The sequence below is a fragment of the Apteryx rowi genome, unplaced genomic scaffold (assembly GCF_003343035.1).
Source record: "Apteryx rowi isolate R43461 unplaced genomic scaffold, aptRow1 scaffold_36, whole genome shotgun sequence".
NCBI lineage: Eukaryota > Metazoa > Chordata > Aves > Apterygiformes > Apterygidae > Apteryx > Apteryx rowi.
The window spans coordinates 2482094-2492640 of record NW_020450085.1 but is presented as its reverse complement, the minus strand read 5'-3'; the positions used below and the strand labels follow the sequence as shown (position 1 = coordinate 2492640).

The following is a 10547-nucleotide window of genomic DNA, read 5'->3' as shown; positions in this document are numbered from 1 at the left end:
AGTGCTGACACTCTGGTCTTTAGATTATTTTACCAAAAAGCCCAATCAGTGCATTGTGTACTGAAATTGTTTTTGTCTGTAGACATCTATATAGAAAAAGTGATGATTTAATAATAGTAATACTTTATCTATTTTTTTAGTAATTCCTGCAGTAAATAATGTCAGAAAACCTAAAATCCCAGTATGAAAGCAAATCAGGAAAACAGTTTTTTATTGATACTAATTTTAGATTAATTTTAGATTTATTCTAAATGTACATGAAAGGTCCAATTCTGCCTACCTACTAAAGCTAAGTGGCTGAACGCTATTTATACAGTAAAATTCTACTTTACCTGAGCACAGGCCAGAATGTAGTTCAGAAATCTTAAACCGTGACCTTATGCTTGAAAGAGGAAACTAAGCTTGTCTGACTAAATCTTGTACCCCACTGCAAAAAGATGGGTGTGTGCTTTTAAAGAAATCTGGATGTAGTTTGCAATTCTGTGCGCTTAGATTTTAGCTTTACCCTTCAAATTTAACTAAGGCTCCTCTGAAAATGCTACAAACAGATTCCCTACAATTTTTGGCACGGGCTATTTCACTTACATTTGTTTCTTTATTAATTGAGCACGCTCTCTTGCAAATGCTCCAAGGAGTACTTACAAGGAGCCTGTCTGTGCAGCCTCCCCTCTGGCTGGTAGCCCTTCCTGTTGCCGATGCCAACAGCACTCCTCCCATGAATTACTGCTTGCCAGCGCGAGCGAGGCCATCACACGCGAGTCCTACGTCTTCATCCCAGTAACTTTTCTTTTCTGGAAGCTGATGCTACTCCCAGATGATCATGAATGAGTAAGACGCACAGCTGCTAAGGACTGGCAGTACAAAGCCAATGATATTCGAAAGCATTTTGTAATAATCAAGRTATCTGTTAACCTCCACAGCTTTAAATAACCTTTAAATGAAATGTAAGCACATGTGTTCCTTACTGGGTTGCCAAGCATCTGTGCTAGCACTGCAAACAACCTGCAGGGTTAATACAGTTATTTGCACTGCTTTATTGGTCACATTTTTACATCAAAAAAAATGCAGATTGCTGCTTGCCTGTTGGTCTTAACAAGGCTGATAGCCACAGTGAACTAAGCTTACAGATATATAGCAGAGATGGGCTCTTGTAGTTATTATATGTGGTCTGCTTAGTATGTGAAAAGCTGTAATACTTGGTTTGACATTCCAGTGTAATTTTTTGCTTTGCTAGGTCTGTATTGCTTTTCACATGTTGCCTTTTGCCAGTAACCTTTAATGTTTGTTTATATGAGGAAGCATAAAACGGCATCAGAAACACTCCTGTCCTTGTAACTATTTTTGGTGATAGGATTTCCTTTCTGGGACCTCATCAGGGTGTATTATAAATTTTAGACTAACTATGAAATTTGTGTTGTAAGGAGCAGTGTAATAGAAGCTACTACTTCAGTTGTCATTAAAATCCTGTTATAGTTCACTTATGCTTATCTAATTTTCCACGGCAGTCTTGGTTAGAAAAAGCAAAAAATCTATGTCTGTCTGTCTGTCTGTATATTGTCAAGTCATTACATATGCCTAGCCAGAATAAATACGCTGTCACAGTTCCTGTAATCAGTATAAAGGCAGTAATAAATACAAAACTATTGTGATTATGATCATGATGAAGAAGAAGTGTAAATAATCTGCAGTGCCTAAAGCTCACTTTTTTGCGGAGTGAATTTTCAAATGAGCTGTTAGTCTGATCCTTTTCTTATTGAGGTCAGCAGCAAACGTCCTGTTAACCCCAACTGAAACAAAATCATTCCGCTAGCTCGATGTTTGTAGAAATGCATATTATCTTTCCGTAGATTTTCTCCTGGTRTAGTTTTTTGTATTACAGACTGGAGCTTCGGCTAAACACAGGCGTGACCTGAGAAATGAAATCTTACTCGTATCAAATAACCAACAGCTATTCTCAGCTAACAATAAATTTCATCAATGATTTATCAGCAAATATTTAATACTCACAGGTCCATTAAGAATCAGTAAATCCAAGGAGGGAAAAGCTAGGCACATCTGAACACTTGTACTGGGAAGTAAACCACAGTCACTCTCTGGTGCCTTTCCTGATAAAGGTGCACCTTTGGCGTGCAATTCCTTTTGACAATGAGACTGTGTGTGCTAAACTTCCTAGGGTTATTTTACATTCTTTTCCAAATAGCTGAGTATAGTGTAAGGTGTGTGGGAGTGGAGTAAGTGGGCTAGCATTTTTGTAGGAAAGTGCTTTTCGGAGGAGCTGGGTGAATTTTTTTCTGCAGACTGCAGAATTGCATACTAAAGGAAGATCCTGTGCTTCCTCCCCCCGCCCAGCTTCTTTTTCTCCTCTTTTTTTTCCTATCTAAATGTAGTGCTGGGCCTCAGGAGGCCCGTGAACACATAGAGCCTCCTACTGAGGTTGTCACTTGACTGACAGCAAAAAGCTTCTGGGGAGATGGACGGGCATGAGTAGGTGGACACAGAAAAATGTGGAATGAAAAGATTAAGTAAAAATAGAACAGAATGTTAATACAAAATCACAGCCCTTTCTGGGTCTCTAATGTATTTAAGTTATGAATATTGGGACTGTAAGAAGGGCAAAATGTAAAGCAGCTACATGTACCTATGTGTGTGTAAGTGAGAGACACTTTTAATGTTCATTCAAAATGCGTATTTGGAAATGATATTAACTACAGAAATACACTGAAGACAAACCACATATGCAAATGCCCAACTATCTGTATACTTGTATATTCCACTGGTGTTTTAAAATATAAGAAAAATTGTAAATGAATATGAAATATAATAATTGTTCAGTTGATACACTTCTAGGTGATGTACAGTTTTTTAAAAACTCTGTGTATGTGTGCTCATATGCATGTTTGTCTATGTCGTTTGAGTCCTGTAAATAGTTCTCTAAATAATTCAGCTGTGGTTGACCTCTATGAAGTAGACAGGATCAAACATTTAACACATTGTCATAATTATTACAGCGTGTGCTGCAAGTGAAAATCGTTTCACTGAGAATCTGAGACAAATACAAGATCTGAGACAAATACAAGAAACCCTGGCTGTGCTTTTTCGAGCTGCATTAAATTGACCGTTTAAATGGTGTAAACTTGATTATGGTGCAAACATGATTAGTTCCCATCAAAGTTGAATCACTTCTGATAGTGAGTTACAGTAATGTAACGAGGCAGGTTGGCAACAGAGCAGGCCGCTCAGTTAATAGGCAGTTAAGAAAAATGTAATAGATCCAACTGCTGTAAGAAAATTTTAATGAATAAATTCTGATGTCAGGTACTTTGTTGTAACGTGAGTTACTTCGGTGAGACCGAGAATTTAGTCCAAGTATCCATGACATCTGTTAAAACCAAGCTGAGCTTTTACAATCTGTTGGAATGACACCAAAGTAAAGAAATCATGATTATTTTGGCAAGGCTTTTTTTAAAAAAAACTTTTCTTACAGCCAAAAGGTAGTGGATTTGGTAGAATGGTGAACATTTTAGTGTATTACATTTACAGTCCCTTTTTACATTGTCTGTGTTTATTTTATATGAAAAGAATTAACAAATAAAATCATATCAATGGAGATATTTTAAAGGTTTAAGAGTATTTCAAAATTTTTATGGCAAGCTGATTTTTCTGGCATTACTACAAAAATTATTGCAATTTAAAAAAAGAAGATTTTTGATGCTCTGCTGTTCTCATAAAAAAGTTTACCCTGACTTACAGCAGATCTAACAGATGAATCAAAGATCTGAAAACAAAAACACTCAGACTGCTTTAATTGAATACTGCCTATATTTTTGGGTAAATAATAAAAAAGGAACTAATCCTTTTCTTCCTCCTCATTAGGCCAAGAATTCTTGTAGATAATTAAGCTCAGGAAGTACAAGTTTTAACAGTTGCATTGACTTTGCACTATTTTCAAACTCCTATTATCTGAACAGCCACTTAAAAGATTTATTTTCTACGGAAGGAAAAAAATACACTAGATAGACACCACTGCTGAGTTATCTTTAAGGTTCTACTAGTGGGTGTTCCAAAATGAATGTTCAGGGCAAAGGAAAACAATCTGAGCTTCTGACTGTAAAAACCTCATGGTAAAGACTGTGTTAATAAACATTTTTAAAGCCATTTAAAAAACCATAACTGTATCCTACCTAGATCTTAGGCTAAAATTTAAGCACATAGAAGATACTCTATCTTTCTCTGCAAAAATATTATGAATGTGTTTCCAAATACTTTTTTACAGATATTTGAATTTGGGAAAAGTTAAAGTGATTTAAGGAGAAAGCAGCTGATTCTTGATAGGCATGTTTCCTTTTGCACAAAATTGTTACTCAAACTTCAAGATCTCTTCAAAATATTTTTCTAAATAATCTGGCATCTACAGGAGTTCTGTGCATAAACAAAAGTTAATATAGCAATAATTTGTTTTACATCATGCAGAAAAAAACCTTTAAAAAGTCTGGATCTGATTTTTTAAAGCCAGGATATTTGGGATGAAGACATTAAGGATTTGGTCTTGCACCTTTATTCCAGAAAATGTCCTGCTGGGGGGATCAGACATTGAGCCAACCTGGCACTGGATGCACCTCCAGCATTCCTGTGGCACCCAAAGGACGTTTTGAGGAGCAAAGGATGAGGGTCCCTGGCCCCTGTGAAGGTGGTGGGAATGTTTCATCACTGGCTGTTTATCTTTGCTTCAGCCTTTTAGGCTTTGCTGTTTCAGGCTGAATACTGCTCGGCTTTAGTACTGTGCTGTGTGTTGAAAATCAGAGCCACAGAAGCACCTAAAGCTGCTACGGTCTGTGACCCGAGGGGCCCCTAACAGAGCCAGCTCTTCTTCCCACGTGCCCCAAACTCTTCCTCACTCCAGGAGGATTTTGTCCCCAGCCTGCAACACCTACACACAGAAAACGAGCTAAAGGCAGACATGCCTCCCCTTCAGCCAAACGTGAAGGGTTTTTAATCGCTGCTTTGCTAATCTTAAAGAAACGAAGCCAGCTCCACCAAATACTTCAAAGGAAAAAAAGATACTTTTAGTACCTGAGAGCAGAAGGCTCTTAATTAATTAGTGTTTGTAAAGCTTTTCAGAGGAAAGCAAAGCATATGCTTGCTGTTGTTGTCATTATTATTGCTAAGCATAGTGAAAAAAATTGATCTCACAATCAGTGGTTAATTACAGTTTTATATAGTCAAGAAATAGCTGCATTTTGCAAACAGTCCTGTTGGAATTAAGTTACGCTGAAGCTTTTCTTATGTTTTGTTTTAAAAGGCTGCCACTGAAAAACAGGCCTCCAGACAGTTTTATAAATATATACTGTTTAAAGAACATTACTTACCATGCTGACACTGCCTAATAAACCAAGGACTTACACACTTTTAAAAACTATGGATTTATTGTAAATATGCATTTAGAATTTTTTTTTTTAAGTCTCATGGTCAAGGCATTCAAAGCAAAGCAGGACTGCAGCTAGCTGTATCTTGTTAAAATTAATAGTCATTGCATTGCTTTAAAGACATCAGCCAATACTGTTTTTATTTGGTATACAGCTGCTTTGAATCACGCATATAAATATAAATGTTCCAGGTGTATATATATATATATGGTGTACACGAGTGTGTGTGTCTTTATGGGTCTCCTTAGCCACTAGTGTAACTTACAATGTTGAGAGAGAATGTATAAAAATGTGAATTTTGTCCTACAGACGGTAACATCTTCAAAGCAGCTGTTAGGTCCGTCCTTCCAGCGAGTTATTTATGGACTCTTGGCTTTGCAGATTATCTGTCTGCTGCGGGGCTTTTTTCCTTGCTGCACGTAACTGAGAAGGATGCGCTGGTCTGAGGCAGCTGCCATGGGAAGGGTTTTGTTTTCATATTCGCTGCACATGTTTTGGAGGGGGAAGAAAATTATTAGCCCTGTTCTGTTGCTTTTTTGTAAGCCTCCCCCCACCATGCCGCTGCCCTCGTGCATAAAAATATTAACGATTTGTGTTTGTGGCAAACAGAGGGCCTCACCCTGCCTGTTCCCCACCTTGAAAACTTCCAGTTTGGCCCAACCTCGGCTTTAACATTTATCCGTCTTTAATTGCGAGGAAAAGGGCAGGAGGGGAAATAAAATCGCGGGTGTGCGTGCGTGGAAACCAGCGCTTCAGTCTCCCCACACGTCGTACGGGCGGCGAAACTTTCCCGAGCGGCGCTGCCTCTGGGCGGCGATAAAAAATAAAGGAAATAAAATGGAGGGGGGGGTGGAACGGGAAGGCGCCGCCAGGTGACGCTGTTGTTTAACGGTCGCGGCGCGCGGTGCTCGGCGCTGGTAGTGCCGGGCGCGGGGCAGAGCTGTGGCCGCGCTCCCCCACCCGCCCCGCCGCAGCTTCCCAGCCCGGCGGCCCCTTTGCCCGTCTCGGCTGGGGGCGGGGCCTGGGGGCGGGGCAGGCGGCGCTGATTGGCGGGCGGCGCTGACGGGCGGCGGCGCCCCGCCCCCTTGGCAATGTCTACCGCCCGCCGCACTCCGCATGTAGGCAGTTATTCCACTGGGATAGAGGCGGCCGGAGCGGCGGCGGCATGGCCGGGGTCTCGTACTGCGCCCTCGTCCCGCTCCTCTTCGGGGTCTGCGGGGCCGTCACCGGCTCCCGGGTGTATCCCGCCAACGAAGGTGAGCGGCCCGGCGGAGCGCGACGGCCCGCGGGGCGCCGGCACCAAAGTTTGGCGGCCGCCGGGCGCCTCGGCGCGGGGGCCGCTCGGCCGGGCCGGTGCCGCGGGGGGGGGGGGGGGGGGGGGGGGGGGGGGGGGGGGGGGGGGGGGCGGGCGCGGCGCAGGTGCCGCGGGGGCCCTGGGCGCCGCGGGGAGCTGCCCCGGCGCGGCGCGGACGGGTCCCGCCGAGCCCTCGCCCCCCGCTCCGCGCCCGTGGGCAGTCCTGCCCGGAGCGCAGTCTGCACGGCGCTCCCTTGGGCAAGTGTGCCGCTTGCGGGCTATCCTAGATACATCTCCGTAAGTGTGTGTGTATATATAGATACACACATATATATTTTTTTTTTAAAGTAGGAACGCTCTTGCGTTCTCTTCCCGCAGCCGCGTCTGGGGCGCTAAGCGCCGGCTCCGCGCCGCCGCGCCGTGCGGAGGCGTTAACACGCGCCTCTCCGCTGGAGCGAGCGAGCGAGCGAGCGGGCCGGCGGTGGAGATGCGGGCGCGGGCGCCGTCCCGAGCGCTCAGGTGAGCGGCGGCGGCGGCGGCTGGGGCTTAATCCGTGTCGTTTCTGCTTCCCGCAGTTACCTTGCTGGACTCGCGCTCGGTGCAGGGCGAGCTGGGGTGGATAGCAAGTCCCCTGGAAGGAGGGGTAAGTTTTTCTAAACCGCTATCTGATCAAAAGGGTAAAAGGGGGTGATTAGTAACTTTCAGAGCGTCCTAATGGCTCGATTACTGTTGATTGTGGCGAGGAGGTCAGGTTTCCTCCCTGGCTCACCGAGTGAATTACTCTTTGTTGGGGAAACTCTATACTCCCTCTGGATAGTTCTGTCATGGAAGAACTGGAAACCAAAAGGGCAGAAAAGAGGCTTCAGAATTAGGAGATTGGTTGAAGCACGGGCTCAGATGCCTATTTAAAACTGAAATACCAACAAGAAACACGATCTGGAGGTTGAACTGGCATTCTTGACTGTAGTTATTATATCCAGGGACTGTCCCGACAGGGTGATGTTCAGGGCGATCGCTGTTCTATTTCTGGATGAAGGCGTAGGGATCAATATACAGGCTAGACCTCTTGGTGTGGAGGGACAGGTCTTAATCGGGATGCAAAAGTCAAATGCTTTGGTCTCTGAACAACAGCCAGCGCTCAACAGTGAATCGTTGGCATTTCTTTTTACGTCCTCTTTTATAAGAGAAGATTTTAAGAGAAGGCTGCTTAAACTCAGAGCTTGGCTGTGATGTTAAGGGATTCACACATCCTGGCTTGGAGCTCAGAACAACTCTGCTTAGTCAGCTGCAGGCAAGGCATCTCTGCTAATTTAGCTTTATATTGGAGGATAGGCAGCTTGCTGCTCCCTCGTCTGTGTCCCATCCTGCAGGGCACGGAGCACCTCTGCGAGAAACTCGGGAGGATGCTGAGAACTGGCAGAGGCTGTACTTCGCGGAATCAAGCTCTTTGGGATTTTTTTAATAAGCAGTTAGAAAAGCTCTTTCTTTATATAAAGTGAACAGTCTAAGAAAAAATGCCAGCAATGTGCACTAAACTTAAAAGCCTCTCAAATCCTTCTAAAATAATAAAGCAGCTTAGTATGCTTAAATAAAAGTAACTAAGTTAAATTGATTGAAAAATAAAAGTGCTGGAAGATCAGGACCTGTGCACAATAAAGCACTGGATTCTTCAGGAAACCTGCAAAGGCCCCCCCCCCCCCCCAGTCCAGAAGATGCAGAGCTAAGGAAACAGCAGTGAGTGGAAGGAATGTGCTGGCTGGCGATGCATTATGCATAAGCTCTGGATAACCATAACAGGGGAGAATGGGGGATTGTTTTGCTCCCCCATTGTTGTTCTGCCTGAACTTGACTACAGCCCTGGCTTGTGCGGTGCCTGAGCACACTGTGCTGTCCCTGAAACTTCTTTTTTCCTTTCTTTTTTTTTTCTCCTTAATTAAATATCAAAAAAAAAAGAGTGGGAAAGTGATTGGCAGGCCTCTGGCAGTGCAGACAGTGCACACTCACTGCTGATTGCAGGCAATTGCCCTCATCTTTTGATGGTGAGGAAAGGTACAGCTCTATCTTGGTGAGAGTCAGGCTTCCTTGTTAATCCTCTACCCTGGAAAGGTCAGTTATTCAAACAGGATCTTTCATGTTTCTCCAAGGGATACCTCCACCGTATATTAAAATATGACCTAAATTACAAGTTTTAATAAGTCAGTAGTAGAATTGATGACCAGAGGAGAGGTGTATCCTATTAATACTTGTTGGATTCCCCCTTTGCCTCATTTCCTTGAAAGCTCCTTGGAAGTTTGAGAAGGAAAGGCATACTCTTATTGTGGACGTGACTAGTTTCACTAAACCTACATATGTGTGTTCTATTTTTAAGCCCCTAGTGAAAAATTTAAGAGTACATGGTCTGTCTCTGAGATAGACTGCTTGGAAAGCATTTATTTTAACTTTGTATGCTACAGATTTATTTCAAGCCGTGGAAAAGAATTCTTACTTTCTGCCTTCCCATGGAGGTTCTGTCCTTCAGTGCCAGTATGTTTTTCACTTTAACTGTATGCACCTTACTGTGTATTACAAAAGATAACTCTATAGATCTACACCAGACAGTTCTTGAGGTGTGAGGGTTGTGTGAATAAGAAGTGCTGGAGATAAACATAGTCGTTTAGCAGTAATCAAATATATAGTAGCCCTGGAGGAATTAATAAATTGCATTATAAATGTAATTAATGATTTACTCTTGCATTTCACAGTTGAAAAGCAGGTTTTGTGCCCAGAATGCTTTACTCTGCATCATTAAGCCGTGGGAAGAGTTGAATTATAAAAGTTAATTTCAGCTTGAAAGCAAAAAGTTACAGCTTTGACCACATACTTAGCGCTACTAATCATTTACAGTGGCTGGAAACTTGGAGCTGTAGTTATTTTCAGCTCTGGCAGAGACACACACTTAGGTTTGTTTTGTGTATGTGTGCTTATGCAATAAGAAACCCAGAAATACATATTTACATGTTTTTCAGGAGTATGTTAAGAACCTGATCCAAAACTTGCTGAACTTAGTTGCAGCTTATCCATTGGCCTCAGTGGTCTCTTGGTTGGATCTTACAGCAGCATCCTCCATTCTCCATTGTGTAAACATAGTAAAGGAAATCCCATCGACAAGTATTATTTCCCTCTGCTTCTTCCTTTCTCTTATGCCACACGCAATATAGGTAGTGCAGGCAGTCTGAAGATAAACAGAATAGAAAGTGATGGATCATAAAGATGATATTGTAAAACTAAACTAGCTCTGTGGCAGCTGTAAATTAAACAACTCTGTGTTACTAACACCAAGTTACACTCTGCATTGGTAGATGACTTTTTCTAAGGTTTTCATTTTTTGTGAAAAGGAGTGACATGCTGAGTTTTTTTTTTTTTCTCCTTCCTCTCACCCCTTCTTAATTTGCAGTTATCTCTAGGTAGTAACTAAAATATTATTCCCTCTGCTCCTAGTGACTCATGGTGCTAACTACTATCGTTCTATAAACAGATTCAGCTAAACTGGAATTGCTTTACTTAAAGATCACTTGCATAAGACCAGTCCTTGTGAAAAGATTGCAGGATGTTATACATGAAGCTCCTTAATGTTGAGAGTGTTTCTGTTTATCAGAGCCACAGCTTCAGTAGTTCTGAAAAGTGCTTCTGGGAAGTCTCTTTAAGGCTGCAGTTATTTTCCAAGGATAATTTTTGTTTGCTTCGTTGTATAACCTGCAATCCCAGATGGTATGTAGCTGTTATCTAGTATACATTCTCCCCACCCCAGAAGATTTCTTCAGCAGTGTTATGAGTGTGTGTGTCCTGTCCCC

At 42.6% G+C, this 10547-nt stretch overlaps 1 protein-coding gene across 1 annotated transcript in view; it reads left to right on the top strand.

Moving 5' to 3' along the window:
* Positions 1–6588: 6588 nt before the first annotated feature.
* The window catches only part of EPHA4 (EPH receptor A4), a 102810-nt gene continuing 98851 nt past the window's right edge, over positions 6589–10547 (top strand). Inside the window, exons 1-2 of the mRNA XM_026073085.1 lie at positions 6589–6679; positions 7293–7360. Coding sequence (XP_025928870.1) covers positions 6589–6679; positions 7293–7360 — 159 coding nt within the window. The remainder of the gene's footprint in view (positions 6680–7292; positions 7361–10547) is intronic.